The sequence below is a fragment of the Myiozetetes cayanensis genome, unplaced genomic scaffold, assembly GCF_022539395.1.
Source record: "Myiozetetes cayanensis isolate MyiCay16 unplaced genomic scaffold, myiCay2020 scf1, whole genome shotgun sequence".
Taxonomy (NCBI): Eukaryota; Metazoa; Chordata; class Aves; order Passeriformes; family Tyrannidae; genus Myiozetetes; species Myiozetetes cayanensis.
In genome coordinates this window covers 125,419,857-125,446,637 of record NW_026086604.1, presented here as the reverse complement: position 1 = coordinate 125,446,637, position 26,781 = coordinate 125,419,857, and the positions used below count along the sequence as shown (strand labels likewise).

The 26,781-nt window shown below is 37.2% G+C and overlaps 1 protein-coding gene across 4 annotated transcripts in view; it reads left to right on the top strand.

Annotated features, from left to right (window-relative positions):
* GLCCI1 (glucocorticoid induced 1) overlaps nucleotides 1-25,086 on the top strand; it is a 53,441-nt gene extending 28,355 nt beyond the window's left edge. Inside the window, exons 4-8 of one of the 4 annotated variants that reach the window (XM_050309002.1) lie at nucleotides 6,238-6,351; nucleotides 8,258-8,410; nucleotides 15,037-15,247; nucleotides 20,588-20,708; nucleotides 21,769-25,086. In XM_050309002.1, coding sequence (XP_050164959.1) covers nucleotides 6,238-6,351; nucleotides 8,258-8,410; nucleotides 15,037-15,247; nucleotides 20,588-20,708; nucleotides 21,769-22,117 — 948 coding nt within the window. In that variant the 3' untranslated portion in view covers nucleotides 22,118-25,086. Of the gene's footprint in view, nucleotides 1-6,234; nucleotides 6,352-8,257; nucleotides 8,411-15,036; nucleotides 15,248-20,587; nucleotides 20,709-21,768 lie in introns of all 4 variants that reach the window. The other 3 variants (XM_050308993.1, XM_050309021.1, XM_050309011.1) reach the window with 3 other exon arrangements.
* Nucleotides 25,087-26,781: the final 1,695 nt, after the last annotated feature.

The window sequence follows — 26,781 nt, the reverse complement described above, 5'->3', positions numbered from 1 at the left end:
GATGACTTCATCTTCAGCTATGAGGAAGCACTCAGAATCACAGATGAAGTGACCAGAAATTAGTGCAGAAGGAGTTTTGTGTCTGAAAAGTCTTGGCTTAAAACATTCCACCAGTACAAAGAAATTATAACATAGACAGAAGTAACATCTGTTTTGCTGGGATAACACTTCCTTGCTTTTACCAAGAGACTATCCTTCATATTCTGGCACTTCCGTATCACTTTGTGCAGTAAGCAGCTCTTCACCACAGGACTGTGGCTGTCAGTGATAGTGAAACCTTCAGCATGGAAGCAAGTCTCTGCCAGTTGATAACAGTGACCCATTGTGCTAGGTTACCACCCTATTTATGTGCTTGACCACAAGAGAAAGATAAGAAATGTGTGACCAATGTGTTTCATGGTTCCTGTTTTTTGATAGAACACAGCTATGGACAGAATAGTTGTGTTGGAAAGGAGTTGTCTCTATCCAAACCTTACGACGGTTGTTCACTCCTAAACCTGCCCTTGTCTTCTCCAGCTTACAGTTCTTCCTCTTTTTCCTTTTTTCCTCTGTTTTCCTTTTTCCAAATTCTCAGGCCAGTTTTCTTGCCCTTCTAGTTCCTCAGGTTCATAGTCCAGTGTCATTCTCTGTTTATTATCCAGCCAATACTCACCTGCCTTCCCTTATTTGAGCTCTTATTTTGTTACTTTCCAACTCCTTGTCAATTCTGTCTCTGCATTGTTTGGCTTCTATTTTATCCCTTTTTTTTTGCTCACTTTTAAACCTGGGGGATGGGAGCTGTTAGGAGTTTGTTCATAATCAACAGTATCTGTGCACTCAGTTTCTTTGTGCCACAGTAGTCTGCAGTTCCTGGAAGGATAAATTCTTTGGGGCAGTTCTATTCAAACTGCTAAACCCACTAGAGACAGAATTACTAGCAAATGTAGCTGCCAGTTCCAGACATCTTTCTTGAACGTGTGCAAACTGAAATTTTTGCTAAAGCTTCACCAAATGTGAAGATTCTTCCAAGGGACTAGGGGAGCACATTTGCAGCATAAAGGACCCCCAGGCAAATGTTTGGCTTTTTCATCCAAAGCATTGGAAAACAGACCTTCTCAGGGAAAAAGCTACAATAATGTGTTTTGGCACTTAAAGTGGTAAAACTCTCTTCTGACCCCTTTTCATTTTGAATTCTCATTCTTAAAACACCTCTGCTACTTGTACTGAAATTCTCTGATGTGAAGGAGATAGGAGAGCAGAATGTTGCATAGTAGACTTCAGAGAAAATTTGACAAAGCTATGGGCAACTGAAAACAAGAGCTTAAGTAATGGATGTAAAAATATCACCTTCTCCTGGGCAACTGCATTTGTTATGTGTAACGTAGGTAACAGTGTTCTGCTCTGAATTTTGAATTGTTTCCCATAGCATTCAACAGTAAACAAGCAGGTAGCTGTGTACAATTTCCTTGGCTTAAGAGATTGGATTCATGTTTTCTTGCTTCAGCAATCAATGGAATGATTTCTAGCATGTATTTTTTATTATGTTGTTGACATAAACTAGCCAAACACTTGTACGCAGAATTTTATTTGGTTTTGATAAAATGAGATTGAATGTGCTTTTAAGTTTTTTAAAAAATAATTCTTTCCTTGATTAGTTTGAGTACTATTACAGTCAGATATATTTGTTCAATACAGCTGGTTAGCTCTTTGAAAAAGAGATCTTTAAAAATCTTGTTACAACAACTAAAAGTGAGTGTTGTATAGACTTAAGATCCCAAGCAAGAAAATAAATTCTGTATTACCACCTAAAAAAAGAATTTCACTTTGTGTAGTGAAACTGATGTTGCCCTTGATTGAAACAGGTATGTGTTAGGATGGAATCTGTCTAGCACTGAAGTAGGCACTGTTTGCTTTGCTGTAGTGTGTCTGTTAAAAATTCAAATGTCCCCTGCTCTCACTATGAACTTTTTAATGATAGAGTGTACATTTTTAATAATTTCTTGACAAAAATCAACTTTTTAAAAATCTGTTTATTCTAAAGGGTTCTGCTGTTTGATTTTACAAATCCTCGAGGGTATCTTGTGTAAGATAATGCCAAGCTGCTTTAATGCTATTTTAATAGATACACGTTTTGACTGGGAGATAGAGATTGCTCTCAAGTCTTTGTACTGGACACAAACCAAGTAGTGGTTTGAACTACTGGTATTTTTTTCCCCTTTCAGTCTGAATAATTAGTTTGAAATTCTATTGAAGTTGTTCAGGGGCAGTTTTAGTATAGCTTACCCTGAACTGGAATTTACCCTGAATTGGGAAAAACCCACTGTTTAAAACAAGTAGTTTTTGCTCTGTGTAGGTTTTTAAAGACATATTTCAGACAGCTGATATTTCACTTCCCTTAAGCAGCTCTGTGTGCTATACCTGTTACACTGACACCAGCAGCCCCCCCATTGGAGGGTCCCTTCTGCTCCAACAGAGTACTTGAAAAGGACGTGGGAATAAAAGAGATTTCAATATGGGAGCTTCCATGCCTTATGTACTTTCATATACCAATTGAAAGATTGTATTCAAAGGTTTAGGGTGAATTTCTAATGCTTGTTTTTCTTTTTGACCTACTGTTAACTTGTTTATTAACAAATGGCTTATGAATGAGATGGAGCTCACTCATTAACAAGGGGTTCATGGTTTGTTCAGCAGTAGAAAGTTAACCACGTTGTGTAGCCTGACCTGGAGAAATACAGCCTGTTGACTGGTAAATATTAATGAGCATTTGGAGAGGAATAGTGGGTGGTGACATGTTCCTTTATATTTATAGTCTACATCTAAGTCTCTTCAAAAGGGAAGAATTAACCAGGATATTCAGATTATCGCAGTGTTGTAAAGAATCAAGGTAATTTGGATATTTCTCAGGTTTATGCCATTAGTTGTATTAAACTGCATGCATATTACAAGTGGCATAGACAAAATTCATATTTATTTCAAGTACACTTTGAGTTGTAAAAATATTCAGCAAGCAAAAAATATGTTTAGAGGTTTTTTCCCAGCTTGTGTTTAATAATCCTTGATGGTCATCTTATCTTTGGCTGTATGACAGTAAACCATCAAAGCTGAACTGAAAGTTTGTGCCCTGAATGAATTTGTGTAGGTTTATTTCTGATAAGATGCACTGATCTTTGTGTTTTCTTGGGGATTTTTGTTGTTGGAGTTTTTTTATAAATTACTTTAAAGTAGGTGAAGAAAAGTCTTTCCGATGCATGAGCAATGTTGCAGAGAACAGTTGCTGGCAGAAGAAAGGCTAAGCATTTGAATTGGTATACTGAAGTAATTGTAATATTTTATGGATCTAAGTGCACATATGTTTAAGGCATTAAAGTCTTTGATGAGTGGGTGCTTCAGGATACAAATCTTTTTGTCGTGATTTACATGTGTTCCTTAATGTTCATGTGTATGCCCCAGTCGCATTCGTGGTCAGGACTTTGGTTTGTGAAGGAAATGGTGTTGCAAGCCCTTTCTGTTTTAGCTGCTGTGTGAAAATGGAGTGGTTTGTTACTGCACCTCTTTCTGTTAGTAGTAGTGGCTGTATGTCAGTTTGAGATAGAGAATAATTGGCAATTAAAAGATAGTCTTGTAGAAGAAAAAAGCTATTGTAATTTCAGGATTATCTTTAGCAAGCAGCAGATTCACCATGAACTGCCCTTGATGAAGACACAGAGCATCATTTAGTTTAGAGGATTTCATATACTCATCAACACTGCCTGCTTCCTGGTTGCCTGTGCTGGCAAGACTCTGTCTCCCATGTCCAGAGCATAAATAAGAAATGGCAGATTCCTTTATATGCCCATCTTTACTTTCCCATTTTTTTGTCCTTTGGTAAGTACCACATAATGGACATCCATGGTCCTTCCAGTTCAGGACTAAGGACGTATGTTCTGAAAAGGCGTACCCATTTCTTCACTGCATTGCATGTTTGGCTTAAGTGATCATATCAGTGCCACATACAGTCAAATTCTTCAACAGTTTTCCATCTTTCTGTTTCTCCTGGATGACCCTTTTCTCTCTGGTACTGTCAAGAACCTACTGACTGCCAAAATATACATAGTCTTAAGGTGGCTGAGAGAACCTTAAATTGCAGGGATCCATAATTCCTTTCACAGTATCAGAGCTTCAAGGCTTTGGCTAGCCTAGAGTCATACCAACCTATCAACACTCTTCCATTTAGTGCTCTCACTATCTGAATTGTACAGTGAGAAGCTATGTTCTCAAAGATTTGCAAGTTATTTGTGACAGAAATCAGTCAGCCAGATCTCTGAGGTGGAATTGTGTAGTTGTTTGGGGTTTTTTTAAGCTCCTAGGGAAAGCCCAGAGACCAGATTTCATTTAAATTAAAGAAAATAGTGTATTTAACATTTGACTAGGAGAAAGTATACAGCATCAAGGAGATGCAGTAGAAGTGAAGATTGATATACAGCACTCCCCGTGCTTTCTGGTTATTCTTGTAGCCAACCATGTCTGTCCATAGCTGTCTTCTGATCTGGACATCATTCTTCTCTTCTAAGTTTTTAAAGGGGAAGATGAAGATTATTTCCTATTTCTCTCCATTCTCCAACATTCCAGTGTAAGACATAAATATTTGTAGATGTATGTATACTTACCATACTGATTACCTGCTTGCATTTTCATCTGTGGAGTTAGATTTCCTAGTGGCTGGTATTCTTACAGGGACAATGGGGAAGTTCTGGACAAACTTATTTTTTTAGAGATGAAGTATCTCTTCAGACTGCAGAGTTTTTTCAAGTAACATGGTGCTTGAGTTGCACCCTTCAGCAGATTACGACCCAGTTCTCTAAATGCAGCTCATCTGTGTTAGTATCTCAGTTGTATTAGAGCTCTGTTTTTCTTGATGTGTTTTATACACAGACCCTTTTGGAAGCCTGAACTGTTTGTCTGTTCTTGAAAGATGAAAGTTTTCAGCCATTTCTGCGTAGCAGTTCTCTGAATATGGGTAATGGGCTGTGGCAAGAGGTGATATGAAGCCTTGAAGGTAGATTGTTCTTTAGTGAGTGCTACCAGAAACATCACAAGGAAAATTCCACAGCTTGGAGCAAAGTTCCATCCAGACCTCTTCACCAAGCGCTGTCATCTCTGACACTGTGAAGAGTGACATGAAGTGCTTCTCCACCTCAGAGTTTCTCTGCAAGAGTACTAGTGATATATTTAACTACTTGGAATTAACCACACAGTGTGTGTACTTGTAAGCTGTCACTCAGAAATAGAGGTTAGTTTCCAGCTGAAGAAGTTCTTTGACATATGAATTCCATGTGCATTCATTCTCCTTACTTGCCCTTCAGGTTTTTAAAAATTGTATCTCTTTCTGAGTTAAAAATTAAATGGGGCCCTGTGTGGCCTTATATTCCAGTGTGCTGAGCCTGAGGAACAGTGGGATTTGAGCCCAAGGGAACAAATTATCCAGTTTTAAGGAAGAGTCTGTACCTGTTATGTTAATTTTCACAGTCTAAACTTCTAAGACAATGTTTATAGAGGTAAATGCTTTCTTTCATGTAGAAATTTCCCAGGAGGAATAAATAAGTGGAGGAATCCCCAAGTGAAATTCTTTGGTTTCTTGTTAAGGAGGAGGTCAAATGGATAATGGCTTTAGTTGCATTTGACATTTAAAATACGTAACTTTTGATTAGAAATCTGCAGCAGACAGCAGAAAAGGAATGTCTGCCTCAAGGAATCTGTGATAATTTAGCCTGCAGGGAAATGCTATTAAATGTATTAAATAAGTTCTCTAAGATGAGTAATGCATTTTGATTGTCAGTTGTTTATGAAGGCTCCTTGCTTTTATGATGAATTATTATTGAAGAACTTTGGTTTGGTTTAAGATCAAATAAATTAAACTGTAGGCTTCAAAGTCCCCAGCTTAAACCAGTTATAGGTCAGAAATTGCTACAAATTGTCATTCTGACTGCTTTTGTTTGCATCAGTTATTGCAGTGCTTGTGTTCTGAATGAGAATTCAGTAATGAAACTCAGCCTGTTGTTGTTTTCAGGTTGGTGAATAGGGCAGATACCTTGGAGAAAGTATCTGATAAGCATAAAGAAGCTTTAATGCTCGTACTTTAAGGAAAGGCAAAGCCATATGCCTATAAAATCCTCCAAAGAGAACTAAAATGTCCATGATTCATTCTGTACGTGAAGATTTGAGCAGCTGATCCATTCCATAACTCATTCTCACTTCACCTGAACTTCTTTCCAGCAGATTGCCAAACTGAGGCAGCAGCTTCAGCGCAGTAAGCAGAGTAGCCGTCACAATAAAGAGAAAGAACGTCAGTCACCTCTCCATGGCAACCACATAGCAATCAGTCAGACTCAGGTAAGTAGCCTCCTACCTTATCAGGGTTGGGAGAATGGCCTGCTGAGCCTTCCCATCTGTCTTCTGTTTGCACTCTTGTGTGGCACACAAAAATGCTTAACAATCTGATGCTACCATATCTTCGCTGAAGTTTATCTGATGGTAGTCATATAATTAAAAAAAGGAGTGTTGCAGCAGGATAGCAACTGAAATGTCTTATGATGCTGTAAAAATTCTGAGCATGACCAGATAAGGCTGTGCTTCCAGCAGTATGTACTTGCTTCCAAGACTGATTTTTGTACTATACTTTTAGAAGTATCTGCTCCTCTGGAAGGTATTGGCCTATCAGTTTTGCAACCTAATTTCGTCTAGGCTAGTGAAGAAGTAAAAATAGAAAATAAAAGAGAGTCACAAAGCAGGGTGCAATGCCCAATGTAGTGTTTGCTCTAGTCATTACAACCTGCCATCAAAACTGAAACCCAATTACAGTTCCAAAGCTCAGATAAGATTCAGTCAATGACTTTATGAATCTTAAACCACTTGTAGAAAGCATTTAATCAGGGCTCATTTGACAGTGCATACATCTGACCTGATTAAATTTCATCTGTTGGATCCTTAACTTGGACCGTGTTACTAACAGGCCCCTGTTTGAACACGTGAAATGTTGGTTCTGTCCTGGTATTTCCTACTTCCTGACTGCCTTTTTAACTACCTGGTGTTTTATAAAGGAGTGGTTGACCTGTGATGGCTGGTCCGTTATGGTCCTTGTTCTGTTTGGATAAAATTTTGTCTTTAAAACCTAATCTTGGCGTGAAGACATATAGAAATTTGATATTCTCTCTGAACCTTTTATGCCTTTATAACAAGGTATCCTACTACATTTTGCATAGGAAAGGGTTTGCTTTTACATTTCAGAGTAAGCTCTGGCAAGTACCTGTGCCATTATAATCACAGCACGAAGAGTCTTTGCCACAGATTGAAATCCACCTAGGACATACGCCATGAAGAAACATTCCTTAGTACTTGGAGCTTAATTTGTCATTGCTCATGCAACATTTTGATTCCTCAAGGTGTTCTCTGATAAAGCTGTCCTTCAGGCAGTGGTTTGTCAGAGGCAGAGAATGCTTGCAGACAAATGACTGCACCTTTGGAGCTGCACATTGTGCAAGGTTCACTTGAGAAGAACTCAGAAAAAATTTTTAAGTTTTGTCTTAAGCATCTTGTGATTCTGTGAGCAAGAGGAGAACACATTGACAAGCCAGCGCTGTTCACAGCTGTCAGCGTAGCTGCTGCCAGGGTGAAGCTTTCAAGGTTGATGTGTGTGCACTCCTGTGAATGTTTTCTGTTGGTAGCAGAGCTCCACTCCAACAGGCTTTTCTGAAAACCCTACTTGTATTTATTTATGTGATTGATTCTTAAAATCAGGATGATTCCTCTTACAGCCTTTGGCATAAAGTTCTGAAAAGCTGTAAGCTAATGAATGAATGTTTTGTTTTTCATTTGCTAAAGCCAACCAAAAGAGAATCAAAGTGCATTAAGTGAATATTTCATTTGAGTTGTTAAGCGTTAGGAATGTTATGAAATGCCTTTTGATCATAGTTAAAACATCAGCATCAGCACTCCATGTGCTCCCCATCCCCCTGTGGTGTATTCTGTAGTATATGCATCTGGAAAGTACATATACCTGTCTACTTACTGATAAGTGAAGTGGTAGAATACTTTGATTATATAATACTACTATAAGTTAAGTAGAAGTGATTTTATTGGATTTAGATTTATACAGGCCTTTGTTTTTATTTGAATTCGCCAAGTAAAGATGGTGTTCTAGATGGCAAAATTAATACTGTTTCTTACTGATGTTTTTAGCATTGGTCTCAGACTTCTCTCTTTATTCCATTTTCAAATCATGTTGATTTCTACCTTCTAGGCTTGTATTTCCAGATCAGTCCCTATGCCACTGTCAAACATTTCAGTGCCAAAATCAACTGTTTCACGTGTGCCGTGTAATGTAGAAGGAATAAGTCCTGAACTGGAAAAAGTATTCATTAAGGAGAACAGTGGAAAAGAAGAAGTATCCAAGGTAAGCTTATAGTAACATGTTTATGGTTGTAACTCATGGAAAACCTTCCTCATGAGAAACCTTCCTTTTGGCTGAAATTACAAATAATTTTCTTCAAAGAACTGTTTATTTGAAAACTTTCTTTCAGTGTTTTAGCATAGTGGGGTTTTTTTTTTGTTTTTCTGTTTTATTTTTAAAGTGCTTCTGGCCAAACATACTTTGTTTAGGATGCCCTTTCTGTAGAGAACTTGAAAGTTTCTGTGTGAAATGCAAGTGCTTGAAAATTCAGATACTTCAGGCTGCAGTAATAACTAGTTAGAGACCAGAAGATTATTGTATTTGCTTTGTTTTGCATTCTTTTTCTTGAGAAAGATTTAAGTTTGCTGTGCTGTACTCTCCTATTTTGTTTTAATGCTTTTTTCCTGTTAAACTGAATGTGGACCATTTTATTTCCATGAAAGCTGTGGGAGAGCTCTGCATGGGAAATACTGACAAATGGGGCAGCTTTGCATTAGAGTGTTGAACTTGTCATTGAGGATCTTAGTGCTTAGGTGACACTTAAAATGTGAAATACTTGGTTTACAGCCACTGTTTCCTAAATAGCCAGTGAAAATTTTCTGCTGTGGAATAAACTACTCCACTGTTTTTTCTAATCTTCTCCAAAGTGTAGGTGTCTTTCTCATGAATGGTCATGTTATAATAATTCAGTATATTAGTCAAGCTATAAAACTTTAATCAGAGGTTTTAAGATTCTAAAACCTGATATTTATAGTTCTTCATTTCAGTAGTAAACCTAAGAAGTTTTGGAGTAGTTTTGGCTTCTCCAGAGTCTTACTTGTGTGGGCAAACCAGTCTTAAGAATGAAATACTGTAGTAGTAGAAGTATTATGCTGTTTGCTTTCTTATGGCTATCTCATTCCTTCAGAAGAGGTGTGTATTATAACAGGGGAATAAGGAAAAAATATCGAATGTGACAACTGAAACAGAAAGCCCAAATCAACAAACCTTGTTGCACCATCTTCAAAGAGAGAATTAAAATGTATGTGTTGCAGTGGCACCATTGATGTCGCTACGACTAGGGTTGTAATCTCCTATAGTTAGAGGATATTTCATTTATTTATCAGACAGATCATCTTTGTAAATGTTGTCCTTGGGTTTTAACAGCTTATTGCTTGGGATGCAGAGCTCTCCTATGTTACTGAATGTACTGACTCTGATCCAGCACTACAGTTAAGCACATACTTAAGTGCATTTTTGGATTTGGGCCAGAGGTGCTCAGCAGTTTACGAAACCAAGGCAATAGTGAACCCTTCCTCCAAACATTTAGCTGGCAGGAGTTTTCAGACACAAAAGAAAGTCATAAATCAGACATTGCCCTTGAAGTCAAGTCCATCTTTGTGGGCAGAGGGTTGTTTCCTGCTATGTAACTGTTAATTTCTGTGAAGTCTGGTCATGTGGGACCTCAAGTGGGACTCCTAGTGCTGTCTTTGAGATTACTGGGTCTCAGTTTGCTTATGGAGAATCATAACAAGATCATAATTTACTTAATCTTACTGCTGGTGAACTTTCTCCTAATAAAACAATTTAGCTGTGTTTTAGCCTGGGGGAGTTGGGGTAGCTAGGTTAAAGGTTAGGAATTACTGAACGAAAGATAAACCATAGGAAACCAAACTTCATTAGTTTCACTGCTAGCGAAATGATTTTTCTTTCAGTTTTCTGCCATTTTGTCTTGCTGTAATGTTCTGTATTTTTAGGAACTATTTTAAAAGAGCAATCAAAGGTAGGTGATTGCTTTGGGTGATATGTGAAGGATAAATTGTTCTATAGACTCACTTGTAAGATGGCTGTGCATCTACATTTTCAACTGGTTTCTTTTATCCTGTTTCCACGTTTACTTCACAGTTCTAACAGTGCATGTTGAAACCTTAATTTTCATATGAATTGATCTATCCAGTTGCAGAAACACTTAGTGGCTTAATATGTATTCGCTTGCCAGGAGAAATATGAGGATTAACACAAAACCTGCTAAAATCACTGAGAAGGAATAATATCTTTAGTTTAGTTGCGACTCAGAATCTAATTTTCAGGTTTTATTTATTATTTTCAAATTTAGGTACTGTATTAGTAGTTTTATGATTTCTTTCGTTTCGATCACCACATTTGGGCTGTCCCAAGTAAAATACAATGCATTTTAACTTTGTTAATTTCTAAAATTTTACTTTAATGCTCTTGAATTTTTTTTCTGTTAGTCTCTCTCCAGTATAAATTCACAATTTTTATTTTCTAACAAGCTGTTTAATAATTCATATATATTGAAATCAGCCTAGGTGATATATAGGACAAAAATAAGGTTAAAGCAGTTTTAAAGATAGTTTTATAGTTATTACTTGAATTAGTTTTTGAATTTAGCTCCCAGTTCAAATAGATAACCAGTGAAACTTTCTTCCCAGTTTTGTACTTGCTTCATGTTCAGATATGCAAATCAATTAAATTTGTTTTTTAGATTTGTTTTTACTTTTGTAGGGCATGACATTACATACTTTATTTCCCCTTTTGCTGATTCGAATTTTTGTAATCCTACTTAAAAAATGTATAGATTCATTTGTAAATGTCTTGTCTTTTCTCATGCTGACTTAGTTCTGATAGTTCTTTGAAACCTTCTTTTTAATTTTTAAAAGTATCTTAATGATGATTGAAATTGTACTTACAAAAGTTAAAAAAATCATTGTCCTGTTATTTTTGTGTTTCACAAAGACAGTTTATGATTAGTAATGTCATTATGTCATTACCTTTTAATTAACTAATTGACCATAAGGTTTAAAGGGATTGCATTGTAAGTGGCCAAAACATTCAAAATATTTTAGTCTTTGCAGTTTAGCTGTGGTATGTGTATATTTTTTCAGATAATTCATCTTGCTTAGTTAGCTAAAGATGTTCCCTTTTTGCTTTCATAAAACTAAGTTGGCTTTAATTGAGTCACTTCTTAATCATCTCTTTCTTTTAAATTTATTAATAAACTTTTAATTTATGTTCTAATGCATTTATTAAAAATTCTTGGATATATTTTCCTTCCTTTTTTGTAGTTTCCTGATCAACACTGAAAAACTGTCATGGTTGGTCTCTGTTCCCACTGTAACTTGTAAGATGGAATCAGCTCTTTGTGAAGTCATGGCAGGCTTTTGTTCTCTAACCCATTGTGAGTCCACAACACAAACACTGGAGACTGTGGTACAATAAGATGATGGACTTATTTCCCTTATTGTAGGGATTGGGGGATAAGAGATGTTCCCTCTTATGGAATACATTATGAAAATCGTGAAAAATGCCCTATAGCAGAACATGGGCTCATAGGTCTTCTATTAGGAAAAGCACAGTCCTGGAATTATCTTTCGAGTATACAGAAATAACTAGAAATGAAGCAATTTTGGTGGACTGTCACACAACAGAAGTATAATGATTATTGTTTTCCTTGTTTGCCTTTTAGTGCTTCTGGAAATAGATAGCAAGATGGTTTTATGAACCTATCAGAAAACTTATTCCTGTAATAAAAGGACTTTTTCTAATTTTCACAAATGCAGAGGAGCTTTACTTAAATCTTCATAGCCTTCATCTGAGAAGTCTGGGTTTTTTCCAAGGGTTGCTTCCCAGGATGCATTATGGTTTTTGCACTTGCAACCTTATCTTTTAAATCAAAAGCATTGAATGCTTTGCTCTCAAGAAGTTGTCTCCGAAATAGATGTACAGCTTATGAGGAGCAGGGGTTTTTTTAAGGCTTCTAGTGGTATATTATATATCCTAATAGCATTCCTGATGTTCCTCCTAAGTTGGGTGTTCTTGGTTTTTTTCCAGCAAAAACATTGATACTGACAACAAAGGGGTGAACATTAACAATGTATTGAGAAATGTATGCTGTCAAATGGAACATTTCCATACCTTTGCAGGGAGATGAGAGCAGTGTGTAATTGTGTCCAAGAACACACTGTTCAGCAGGGGCTGACAGGTGTCCTGTCAGAATGCATTTGGCATAAGGTTAGTACATGACTAGACATTCATGAAAAAAACACCCTCAAAAACAGCAGAATGCAGTGATTTCTAGTTGTTTTCCATGCATTGGGCATTATGGAAACTAACAGCAGCTGCACCAAATTAGTTACCCTATTTCTGACTTTGTAAGGTTGTGAGAACTTCAGTTTTACAATCGTTTGGGCATGACTCATGGAAATTAACTTTGAAAGTGTTTTTTTATGTTGATTGGGTTTAATACATAAAGTTTTTAACAAGTTGGTATTTTCATGGAGATTTTTGCACTTCTCAAAACTTTGATTCAGTATTAAGGGAAAAATAAATACAAAAGCACAGTGATCTGAATTACTCACTGGCATTTTCTATGCCTTAAAAGTTATTGTAGTTGGAAAGAATGACAGATATTTAGCTTTTTCTACTTGTGTGTATATTTAGATACATGTCTAGAAATATGGATTATTTTTGTACCTCAGGTTTTAATTCAGGGGAGATTGAAATATGTGATTTGGGATATGCTTCCTCAGTACCTAAGACTACATTGTTACCCAGGTGTGGAAGAATATCTGTGTTATCCTCAAGTCTTTAATTATGTGATGACTTACTTTTTTTTTTCCCCCCTGCCTGGAATCCTTGATTTACCTGTTATGTAGAGCATAATGTTTGCCCTTAATGAGCAGTTGTTTGGTGTTGCTCTTTTCTCCTTATTAGATTTGTGTCCTCATACTTACTGTTAAGCTTTGCTTTGAAGTCAGAAATCTAAACTTCTGAAGTTTTGCTTCTGTGTAATAGGAGAGTGTCTGAAATTTTGTTCTTTTTTTACCTCACTTATGTGAGAAGAAAGATATTATCTACTATACTTTATGGATGGAGAAACACAAATCCATCAGGGTTCTGTACTGTGGCTCTTCAGGTAACTTAGGATACTGCATCCCATTTCCTGAAGTTTAAGGTGCAGCTCTAGTAGGTTCCTTCTGCATCTCTGAATACAGAAGACTTTTGCAAATCAGACCTATATAAAGTGGGCATACAGAAAATCAACCCAGTTGATTTTCTGACATCTCACAGAATTTCTGTGGCAGAGACAGAAATAAAAATTCTGTTCTGCATGCCAGGTTTGTATTTTTGTTATGATAATTATAAGACTAATTTTTTTCTACAGCTTCAATTTTGTTTTTTTACCTCTCTTCTGTCGTTTAACAAATAATACAGTGCTTCAGGTCTATCTTGTGTATTGAGTGAGTCATGGCCTGTTGGGGGTGATGGGAGTAGCAACATATAGTCATGTTGTAACGCATGTGCAATGTGAACTGAGCTGTTGGAACAGACCACACAGCTGTGCCCAAACTTTACAGCATTTGATGTAGGAACTGTGATGTTCTCTTTATGGTGTGTTTCTTTGCCCTTAATTGAAATATGAAATAGTATTAGCTGGAAGGCTCATAAGGGGAAAATGATCTTCCTGCTCTGCTATGTCTGCCATTTTGTATAATATGTGGTGGTTTTCTGGATAGACTTGCTGAAAAGGGGAGAATGCCAATAGGTTTCATGTCCTTGTTGCTGGCAAAAGTGTTGGGTTGAATTTTAGGCTCTGGAACAAGCTGTTACAGTTTTGGAATATATAGGGAAGAGGAAGGCAATAAAATAAAAATGTTCACTTGAAGTGAGAAGGAAAAAGGCATTAATTTTTTGTAGCTAGAACATTTAAGCTGTTCTCTATGGCTTGGTCACAGTCCTCACTGAAGTGAGGATAAAAATTATGTTTAAATCTTGCAGGCATTTTTTCCCTTTCACTTCTAAGCAAAACTATAATTCCCATTTGATTTCTTACATTTAAAGCAGTAGTGTCTGCATTATAAAAACCAATTTTCCACTAGGAAGGACAAGTAAGTAGAGCGTGCCAATCTGCTGCTGTGAACATGTCTACGCGGTATATTGCAGAATGGGATGCAATATCACTCTGGCCAGTGCCAGCTAGGCTGATGTGGGCAGGCAGAGCTTACTAGCTTTGGTTCAAGACAAGGCTTGAGAACCTTGTTATAAGCCTGCATGTGCATCTTCTGTAGAAGAGAAGGATGGAATGTAGGGCTGAGCTAGAGAATTACAACTTACTAGCAAAACATGGATGGTTTCTTTTGTAATTGTATTTCAGTTGGTTGTTATGGCAATAGTATGTCATTGTATTTGACATTTTCTACTGTTCCCTTTTATCCAAATGTGTTCTCTGTTGGGGTACTTGTTTTTCTTTTTAGAATAACAGTGACCTTTTTATTGAAAATTGTATTACTGAGTATAATTAGAGACATTTGTTGGTGAGGTTTGACTTTTTAAATTATCAGAAACAACATAAAACCAATACTAGCCTGTGTTGAAGGGGATTTTGGTGTTAACTTCATGTTAAGAGGATGTGGTTGTCTTGGAACATGTGCGCATTGTCTCAGCATTCAGCATAATTAATGCATGTTGTGTCCACTGCACACTGCGTTATTTTCTTGTATAAAATCTTCCTGTTCTTTGAAAAATGGTTTGTTGTTCTTAAAGGCCTTCATTTACGAGTGCTACGGGCTGACACTGCTTATGGGTTTGATATTTTGTCTGTAACCTTCATTGCTTTGTTTCTCTTACAGCCTTTGGATATCCCTGATGGCCGAAGGGCCCCATTACCTGCTCACTATCGTAGTAGTAGTACACGAAGCATTGACACTCAGACTCCGTCTGTGCAGGAGCGCAGCAGCAGCTGCAGCAGTCACTCACCATGTGTCTCTCCCTTTTGCCCTCCTGAATCTCAGGATGGGAGTCCTTGTTCAGCGGAAGATTTACTCTATGACCGTGATAAAGGTGAGAGTAGAATGGCCTGCCTTTATCTATGGGAGGCATGTGATGTCCTGCTTTTACAACTACCTTCATTTTACTCATTACATCAGTTTTTGTTTTTGTTTGATGGTTGTGGAGGGATTGAGGATTTATCTTAAAATCGGTTTTGTTTGTTTACATATCTTTTTCCCTCTTGTTTGTGAAACTTCACAAACATCTTCCATAAATACGTCAGAGGAGCACAGCAAACAGTTAATTATTTATGAAGATTCTAATGTGAAGAATTCAGACTGTAACATGTTTATGTTTAAAAAAAGGTTTCAAGAAGGTTTTTGGTAGACTGTATATTCATCATGGGTGAGTTACTTGCTGTTCAAAATGGTGGTGAAGTTTTGGACTGCTTTTAAAAATACTCTGCTTCTGGACTCTTACATTCCACTTGAAACTGTTTGGTGAGAAGCTCAGATATGAGTTTGAACAACCTGATGGAGAGTAATTACTTCGCTATGTATGCTGCATAACAACTCAGAAATTCTGAATAATTTATGTGTTTTTATGTCAATATGCTGTACTGTTTTTCAAAGTCTGCAAAATGTTGTTTGGTTTTATAGAGGGAGTACAACTGGTGTTCCAGTAACTAAGAGTTACTGACAGAACATGTAGTGTGAAAATAGAGGCACCAGTGTAAAAAAATGGGGTTTTTGGACAACTGTTTACTAATGAAATTACCCTTGTGCTTCTGGTCAGCTTGCTGAAACATGAACTTTAGTTTGGAGGATGCAGGGTTTGGGTAAAGCATGTAAGCTAAGAGTAGGTTCACAGAGGAAATGAAAATTTTAAGATTTAGCATATATTTACAAATGAGTTAAAGACAGCAGTATTTTGAGGCTGTAAGTGAGGTTAAGCTTTTTTTCTAAATGCTATCTCTTGAATAATTCTCAAAGTAATTTGTGAATAAGGTTGGGGAAGTCAGGAGAAATACTAGCTTTTCTTCGTTTCTGAAAAGTAGTATTTTCCTGTCTTGGATTTAAAAAGACAAAATGAAAACAAATCCATCTGTCCAAATCTTGAATTGAGAGTGGATGTGTACATGTGTGTAAGTTAACCACATTAAAGTAAAAGTCTTAGATCAACATGATAGTTGGCCATGCTCCAAAAATAACAGTGATATTAGTTCCCCTCCCCACCCTACTTCTCTTTCGTATTCTATGCATGTGAATTTTAATGTGTTGTCAAGACTGAATCACTATAGAGACGTTCACTAAAGTATTAGCACACAAAAAACCATCTTGACAGGTAAATTGGTTCATATATGCCCTGATAACAAATGTAAGTTAAAAAGTGAGGAAATGAAAAATTTCTTTTGCAGTTAATACTCTGGTATCGCAATAATAGAAATTTTCAGTGGTACACTGTCAGCTGTAGCAAGTAAAGATGGTTTGAAATACTGCATCTAACCTTCTTAATGTTTTTCAAGGGGTTATCTCCTGTCTTGGATTTTTGGAACAGCTAACTGGAGTAAAATTTATGAATAGTTACTTCTTTGTGGATTTCAATTTTAAGGCTGGCTTTAATGCTGGACCTGTATTAAAAGTCTGCTCTAGTTAGTAGTGTGTAGGTGACAGTGATAAACAGCCAGCTTTGTAAAGTCATGATAATGGCATTTTTAAATCAGTTTAAGTATTGTGTGTATGAAAGATAAAAGCTTGAACTGCTCATCACAACCTAGGTCTTTAAAGGCAAGGTAAAAACTAGGGAAGTTTTTCTGAGAGAAAGTAATTTGTTCAGAGGTTATAAAAGTATAGTCAGAAAGATGCCTTTTACTCTCAGATTGTCAAGATCCCAAAGGCCAGTTGTTCTGAATAAGAGTGGGATCTTACAAATAGAGAAATTATAGATAAATGAGGCATATAGGTAGAAATAACATGGGAATAGAAAATTTTGAGAGACAGTTTATTACATTGGTTGTGAATATTAACTGCTTTATAAGACCAAAACTTGTGAAGGTTTTCATACCTTCATTTTAAAGGGTTTTGCAATGCTGGAGTAAAACTGTAGTGAGCTTGCTGTTGTGTAACCAAATGTAGATGTTTTGACACCAAGATTTTTTTTTTTCCTTTCTATGAGAATAACTTGGCATTACCATTAAAAAATACAATTATCAGGGTTAATGCTTCTGGGTGTTTTGCTGAATAGGGGAGGAAGTTAGTAGTTTGACTGAAAGACATGAGCAGTGAGAGGAGCCAATGCTCTGTATAGACACAGCACTGCTTTACATTCCTAAAGCATCTTTTATTTCTTGTGCAAAATGGTGCTTTGGCCCTGAGGCCCTCACAGCTGCCCTTTGGGCTGTATCAGCTGTTGGGTTTACCTTCCTGCAAGAAGCTGCAAAATTACTGAGTTTTTCAAAAGAAAGTGAAAGCTGATTTTCAGACAATATTGTTCTGAATGGAGCAGTGATACTTATCAGTATTGATTAGAGGAGAGAAGATATTTTAATGGCACCTGGCTGTATGATTTTGTATTAAAACTACCAGTTTCACTAGATCAGTTTTATCATAATTTGGTCTTTGAGACTGAAGAGTGCTGTGTAGCATGCTCAGCAGCTGTGGCAGAAGTAAAATTCAAAGGCATCCAAAGTTATAAGAGGATGAAATTTGGAGGAGCTTTTTTGTACAAAAATGTATAGTATGACCTGTTTTTCAGGGCTTTTGGTTTAGGTGCTTTTTTGTGCATATCAGGTGCGTTGTATATTCCCACTATTGGTAGTAGGCTCTTACAAACAACACATTCATGAAGATGAACTGAAAATACTTGTTAAATTCTGGGCATCTGATTTATAGTTTTTTAAATGAAAGTTGTTAGTTAAGTCTTTGAATAGTCTTAAAAAGCAAAGGTATTTTTGAACCTATCAAAGCAAATCCCAGGGTGCTCACGGGCAAAGTTTCTTGTTTCCTTAAAGTCTTGATATTTAAAAAGATGTTTTGCAGATTCTTTTTTAGCTTCCTTTGTTGTTCTAACATATGCAAGCTATCATTACTGGTAATAAGTGTTCTGGTTGAAATAGTATTTTTAGTGTTTTAATGACAATCTTAAAACCTTTTCTAGATAACAGAATATATCCATTTAAAATATTTATGTTTAGAAATTCCACGTGGTATAGGGCTCCATATTGTCTGCTGTGTGTTTGTGGTAACAAAACTCCCGTTAAAGGTTCCATCTGTTAATGTTCAATCATTGTCAGCGGGATGGGGCATGGAATGCGCCCGCAGGGCACCCCCTGCTGACGGGAGCCACGAGGTGCAGACACGACCCCGGCCCCAGGGCTCGGCCGTGGGGCCGCAGAGAGTAACAAACCTGCACGTAAAACACTTTGACAGCACACATTTATTTGCAGTGTCATTAGGGATTAATTACGTGACAGTTTAGCACTTAGGAGCTTACAGGACACAGGAGTGGAAGCTGGGTTAAGCTGTGAATTCCAGCTCTTGCCACTTCAACTCGTGGCCTGTGTTCCCAGTGTCTTTCTGCTCTTGCACTGCTGCTGTAGGTGCTGGAGCAACACCCAGCATGTAGGTGTGAGCCTCCTGACAACCATAAGTGTGTTTCCAATAGTAGCGTGCGATGCGTTTGGTCAAAATGAAAGTCTAACAGCTTAGCAAAATTTAAAAACAGGGAGAGTAAAGAGGGAGAGTTGTTTAGCAGCTCTCTTATATAGAAGGTTTCAGCCAGACAGGGCCAACTAAACCAAAACCTTGACTGAAAGCTGAACTGGCTAGTAGACAAGACTCTGAATCTTCCAAGAACTGACTTAACTTCGAATTCTATTTGATTCTTCCCTTGGATGTGCTGCCACGGTTTTCCACTATTTGGTGGAATGAACAGTAGTACATTTTAGGTCTCAGAGTTTTTAAATAGAAACTTGGATCTTCAGTTTTAAATATTAGAAGGAGGAAACAAACTGTCTGGGTTCTGTTAATGATTTCTGTGTTTGGAATGAGCTGTGTGGGCCAACAGTGGAAAGATGCCAACAGGACCATCATGCTCCCAACTTGGCAAATATCTGTATCATCTCTAAGCATTTTCTGCCTTTGTAGTTAACACTGAAAATTCTGTAAATAGAAGTTCTGTATTCACTCTATGGCAGGAAAGAGCTGAATAATCAATACATTACTGAGGTTCGCTTCAGTTTGTTGTTTTTTTTCTTCTCCATTCATAGTAAATCTTCAAAGGGGAGTGTGACATTGGAGTTGATTTGTTTCTTGTAAGAAACCCATGACAAGGAGCTAAAGCAAGAGCAGCTATTTCTGTCCAGTTAAAGTGTGTGTTAGTAAGTTGGGAGATCTGCTTTAATTTTGCAATTTCATTTTTTTAATTGTAATCCCAAGCAGGGAATAGGAAACCACTAATACTAGCCTGAGATAGATGTTGCTCTTTCAAAAGGTAGAAACTACTGCAGAAAGCTATTTTTGGTGAATATTTTTGTACCTAATTTATTTCATTATTGCATTGACTTATCATGTTGTCAACATGACTGTTTAAAGTGAGCCCTTTCATAGTCTTAATATTTCAAACTTTTGTGCTTCACCAGACTTGAGCTTTCTCTCACGTTTTCTGAGGAGTACAAATAAATCTGCCCGTTGCCTTTTGTCCTAAGTCATCTAAGTCTGTCTGTTTAAAATATACACAGACAGCTAGAGTTATGAAGAATACCTGTATCACATAGCTAGTAGTGATGAGAGAATTAAAGTGTAGAAGTTTTATTTTGGATATTAAAAAAACCTTCACAATGTGAAGCAAGTAAGGTAGAACATTGTAATGATGAGGTATCAGTACCTGTGTTACGAACATACTTCGTTTCTTTGCAACTTCTGAACTCTTCATGAGGCTAACGAGGTCAATATTCCAGCGAAGAATTATGTTTTAAAATAAGATACATGTTGTATACACACATTTTCAGTGACACTGTTTATACAGTGAGAAGGCGTATTATCATTACCACTCATAATTCTTCTGCGTGTATTTTGCATATTACCCTGTTCATGTATGGTTTTTGAACTACGTAATAAAGAATGTATTTGTTTCCAGGATCACAGCTCTGCTTTGTTCCGATTGCAGTGTTCTGGATAAAAATATCCTCCTGTTACGTGTTGTTATGTGATAGATTGCTGCTGCACTGAAGCTGTTATTCAGAAGAAATGTGCTATACAAGGGTGTTAGAAATAGCCTGCAATAAAGGAAGCGTTGTGGTAGAAGCAAGCCGGCGTAGTGGCTAAATTGTGAAAAAAGGCATCTTGTTTGGAAATCGAATTTAATTAAGAAGCACTCGCAATCTCTAGTAATATAACTGCTTTAAATTTTCAGACAGTGGGAGTAGCTCACCGTTGCCCAAGTATGCCTCATCTCCCAAACCAAACAACAGCTACATGTTCAAACGAGAGCCCCCAGAGGGATGTGAGCGAGTGAAGGTCTTTGAGGAAATGTCGTAAGTAATGCCTTTTATATCAGCTGGTATCTGCAAAGCAGTAAACCTGTTTACTGAGCCTATTCAACTGCAGATGAATAAACTATTCCAGCTGATGGGTTTTTCAGGAGCAAACTATTCTTAGAGTTTGTACAGAAGAGAAGTTGAAGTGTTTACCTTGGTTTGAAGAGGAAATGGAGTCTTTTAACTCTTTTTGTGCATTTATAAAAGGCAACTAAACTCCAAGCAGAAAAGATAAGGTACATTAATTTCCTAAATATTTATAAACCTATTTCCATATATTTTTAATAAGATTTTAAATTTTCATGGCTTAAACAGAAACTCTCCTTGTCATAATTATCAGTTTCATGAATAGATTGCATTTTAATGCTTATAAAACATATACAATGAAGTGAAACAGATGTAAAGGGTTTGTAGATGGTAGTATGCTTATGGCATAGACTTTGCTCAATATTTTTGCTGAGCAAGAAATTGGAAATTACACCCTTGGACATCATGTCTTTTTCCCCTAGACCCAGCAATATTTGAACACAGCACATGCTGTCGAGGTTGCATGCTTAGCTCCTGTGGATGAAAGAATTAAATAGAGGATGTTTCTTGCTCTTGACAGCATTCATTGCTTGCTGGATGGTGAAGGAGCAGTGTTGGGTTGTGGAGAAAGCCTCCAAATAAATTATGGAGTATTAGAAAGGAGAGGTCTGTTTTATGGAGGTTTTTAAAGGGATTTAAAATGACTAAATGTGTTGTTGCTGCATTGCTTTTATCGAAGAAGAATTTGTGCCATTCTAAATTACTGCAGTTTTTCATGTGCATATGTACTGCAGATTTTTCTTGCTGGAGGTTGCATGTTTGTCCAGTACTTACCAAGTCATTTTTGTGACTGTACTATTTTTAATGCTGTGGATCAGTTAGCTGACTACCAATATGGAAGATGTTTGCCCCTCTGTCCAATTAATCCCATTCCTTGTCATTCACATTTTAGCAACGTGTAGAACCACAAAGTTCATGACGTAAAAAACATCTGGTTTGGCCAGGTATGTAATCTTTTTTCTCATTGTAGGTCTCGTCAGCCTGTCTCAGCCCCTCTCTTTTCATGTCCTGACAAAAACAAGGTTAATTTCATCCCAACCGGATCAGCTTTCTGTCCTGTAAAACTTCTGGGCCCCCTCCTTCCTGCTTCAGACCTGACGCTGAAAAGCTCTCCAAACTCTGGTCAAAGCACAGCTTTGAGCACCCTGACTGTTGAGCAGCTTTCGTCTCGGGTCTCCTTCTCGTCTCTGTCAGATGACACCAGCACAACAGACTCCACGGAGGTCCCGGTACAGCCGCCGTCCCAGCAGCAGCAGCCGCTTTTGCAAGAAATTCAGACTGAAGACCATTCCTCTGCTCAGAGCTACGTGCTAATCTAGACAAGGCGGAGCAGGCCTCTGCCCCGAAACAAGGACTGAGGAGATTGTAGCTCAGATACATCTGCATGAGGTGGCAACCTTTCAGAACAACACAGAATACTTAGCAGCATTTTAAAAAATATCTCAACACTGTTCTTGGCAGGGACAGAATCCGTATTCAGCATTTTTTGTGAGAAAGCAGTAATGCCTGCAGAATCCATATATCATTAAGCGTTTTAAGTGGAGACTATGCATTTCATAGTACGTTTGACCAGATTAGTACTGTGTCCTGTGTCCTGTTTCAAATTCTACAGTATAAATAAGCTCTTTCTCTCTATATATATATAAAAAAAAAATGTTGCCTGTCTGAATAGAAAATGTCTTGCTGTGTTGTGTCCTATGGAAAATACTGTACTTCAGGATTATGTTTACAATTGATCCAGGTGTTTGTTTCTAACTTCTGTAATACACACAATGCAAAAAAAAAAAAAAAAAAATGGCCACAACAGTTGCACAGTGCCCACCCTATGGCCTAGCTTCAGGTACTTCTCTTGAAGTCTAAACTCAGGTAACTTGGAATGTATATCATATTGGAATATAAAATATTTTACAGCTACAAAGCTAAAGAGGGAACATCACTCTTTTGCCTTTCCTTGTTTTATGCATTAATATTTCCTCATTACATTCCACTTTCTTGGAATAAGTGCATTCAGATCCAGGTGAACAGTGACCCTGGACATGGGTGAACATGAGGAGAACCAGCAAATCTGTGATGTAAATCACGTTGTCATGTGCTTACAAGTAAAACAACTGTTGCATTTACTGTCATTTCAATAGATGTAAAAATGTGGCATTTAAAGGTTTCAGGTGTTGCTCAGTTAATGACTGTTAAACTGTTGCAAATAAAGTGTTCAGTACTAGGCTGTACATGAGAAACATTCCACATTGTGTGTGAGAGGATTTTGAAAGACAAGAATGTTTTTGTTCAAGGACAGAAATTCTTTCAGGTTTCACAGGGGTTGATGGGGATTTCCTCTCATGGTTTTTGTTGGCAGTTAAGGATGTGAAATGCTACTGTTACTGTCTAAAAGTCAAATTAATGTTTAGTTTCTCTTTTGGAAATGTTCATTCATTTGCTGGTTGGAAATAGGTTTTCAGATTTTGTCAAGCAGTGTTAGATGAGCAGCGTTTTATTTATGTAGTGAGTAATTGTGTTTGGATTAAAGTCCGAAAGTAGCAAGTGGGTGTTCTAAGAGGGGTGGGTAAAAGAATAGTTTTAAGTTCATGTTACTTAAAGCTTCTCCCATAATTTTCAGTTACTTAAGTTGTGTGTGTAAAAGTGTGCTTTCCCTTCTCCTTAAGTGTGAATAAAAGAAAAATCCATGTAAAATAATCCTGGTTTTGCAGGCTGGACACTTTCTCAAAATACTGCATGGCAAGATCGGGTTCATGGTGCTCTTCTATTGTACTGGAAAAAGGAGCATTGCTGTCAGAGATAATTTCCTGTGATACAAAGAGAACCCTAAAGGCAAAATAACTTGATGTTCTTGCTCTGTTGCTTTCAGCTCAGTGGAACTACGTTTATGCTGTCTGCTCCTAAGAGAATAAAGTTCACCTTTTCCAGGAATTGAAGAGATTAGTAGCCTGCAGCTCCTGAGCATTTAAACTGCTCCTTTATGTTCTTTTCCTTTTTTGAAGATGAGATTGGAGGGGGGGGGTGAGAGCCACAAATTACTATTCACTAAATATGTGCTTTCTTTGGAGATGAAGCATTGCTTTCTTTCAAGTTTTCTTTCTCTTCCTGAGTTCTTGTTAGTGCTATCTTACAAGGTGGAATTTGCAGCCTACAAAACAGTCACTGCTTTTTGACTCCCGTTTTAGAAAATACAGAAGAAGAAAGAGATCTCTAACCATTTTCATATGAAAATCCTTTAAACACAACAGCCATCTTTAACCCTACTAATCTCAGGCCTAGGTGAAAACACTATATATTTTATAGACTGAAGATAAAGGGGAGGAAATACTCTTAAGTATCGATTCCTTTTAATATTTTTCTTTCTAGATTAACATTGCAGTATGATGAATTTTTTATGCTCTGGTTGTGTCCAGATAAGAAATTGTAGTCTCAGTTATTGGTGTTAGGTTACCAGGGGATATGATGAGTGGTTTTTAGATCAGTGCTGAACTCTGTACAATATTTGCAAATGCCATTACATGTTCTTTATATTTTTTCCACGAGAAACTAAATATTAATGAAATTGCACATTTGTTCTTAGCAGATTTGGAGGTTTGGAACCAAATGTGTTAAAGCTAATGCTTTGCCATGTAAATTTCCCAGCAGTTGTTTATCTCAATTGTATTCTACATGCAGCTGTAGAAATTTGTCAAATATTGTTTAAAGTTTTGTACATAGTTGTACTGTTATTTCTAGCCACTGTGCTGAACAGTATTCGAGTTATCACACAATATTGCTTTACACAAGGAAATGTGTGGCTTTTGTTTTGTATTTTTTTCGGTATAGAAGTTCCTGTGTCTTATTTAAATAAAAATTATAGTTAAAAAAAAAAAAAAAAGTGGTGGGGACAACACACAAAAGCAGTGGCTCATTTATTTGTTTTGGAAACTGCATGAAAAACCATAGGATGAGATTGAAGTTAAATATTGTTCCAGATTTACATCTAGAACAATGTCAACCATGCTATGTCTTTGAAATAAGATATTATTTATTGATTTTTGCATAATGCTCCACTGGGGGGGGAGAATCCTAAAAAATAGTGGAATGCTTAAATATGCTTTAAATAGATAATTTTATTTCTGTATATAATGAGGTGTTTCTTCACAGCTCAGAAAAAAAATCAGTTATTTGAAACTGTGTATCTACTGCTGTGTTTGTGGTATGACTAATTTCAAGTTATCTGTTGAAAATTATGAAAGCCATTATATGTTTCACTATGTGAAACTAAACACCTAAAGGATGTGGTATAAATCTACTGACAGTCTTGGTTTCATGTTGTTTTGTATGAGTCAAATGATTGTCATTTGACTTGCAGAATAATTCATTCCAGATGGGGGGCAAGGAGAGGAAGAAGGATAATATTTAAATGAATGTATATCCTCCAAAGTTGGTGTTTACTGAAGAGCACTATGGCAATAACCATCAAGAATGGTTTAGTGCTTATCGTTGTCAGTCAGTGGAAATTTAGGTTTTCAGTATGCCGAAGATTACAGGGTTTCTATGTGACTATGTTAAAAACATAAACTGAAGTAAAAGTCCTATGCAGGATCAGTAGTTGGACTTCGATGGTCCTTGTGGGACCTTTCCAGCGCAGGATTTGCTGTAGGACATTCTGTGATCCCACCTTGCTATGAACATGCTTGGTGTCCTTCAGTCAGAAGCAGCATTTTGTTGTCAGCTTGAAGAGGTTCCTGGGAAAAGCTTTGTGACCGCCTTGTCCCCTAAATGGATTTGACTGCAGCAGTTTCGCACTGTCCTTCAGTGGGAGGGCATTTTCTCAAGAAGTCCTTTGACAGTAGGGTTTAGCTTCTTCTGAAAAGATGTGATGCAGGTTTTATCACGGGCAACTTTTAACCATCCCTAGGAACCTAGGCCTTGGCTGGTTAGTCACATTTTGGGTTTTTTTCCACATAACCCACGCTTTTAATTTGTGTGCTGTAACTGTACTGCCTATGTCTTCTCAAAGCCAAAACAACCGGTCTGAAAAGCACTGAGAAGAGAGACCTAATGAAATAATTTTGTCTTGAATCCCTGCTTTGTGACTGAAAGATCTTCCTGGACTTGAACGTTACATTTCTAGTAATTCATGGCTCTGGAAGTGAACTCTCTTCCAAGACTGGGGGAGTGTGTAAGGGGAGCCTTCGGCTGTGTATGCTGGGGTAGGGAGTAATGGATAGTCACCTTGTTTTAGGAAGCAAGGTGTTGTCAGGGAAGTGATTTATGGCTTCCTGACAAATCAGCTCTTGGGAAGGGCTGGACAGTGGCACAAGGGTAGAGTCTTTATATCTTTACAGTATTAAAGCATAAGGAGTAATAAAAAATAAACACAAGTTGTGATCCAGCATCTCTAATTCATTCAGTTGCAAGTAAGGACCATTGAGTCTTAGCAAACTGGCTTCTGGCTTTACTCCATGGTAGTGCATTTGTACATTCCTACACTGAAGTAAAGCACAAGCAGCTTGAAGACGACAGGTAACTTGTAAAAGTAAATATCAATTACTGTTGTAAAACAGCCTGTCTTGCTTTGCAAAATACAGCCGAGCAAACAGAGATCTGAAGCTGCTCACATGGGAGAAAATAACCAAAGTTCCTGCCATGTCTTTCCAGAACCTAAATGCAAGGAAAAAGTGAGTTAAAGCTGGGAAAGTACATGCATTACACGTAGAGCCATCTGTATTTGGTGCTTGGCTGAAGAAGTTTGTTTGATCAGAGACTGTCATACCGTTAAAATATATGTGTATCTTGTTTCTGTTTGCATTAGTGTAACCAGTCCTGGAAAACTCTAGTTTGGGAGTTTTGGAGAAGGCTCAGGGAAGAGCTGTAGGAATAAAATACTGGAAAAAACAGGAGAGCTGTGTAGGAGTTCAACATGATTAACTTGATGGCTAAAGAGTGATTTAGTTTCAGTTGGTAAATGTGTACATATGAAATACGAGCTTTAAATTCAACA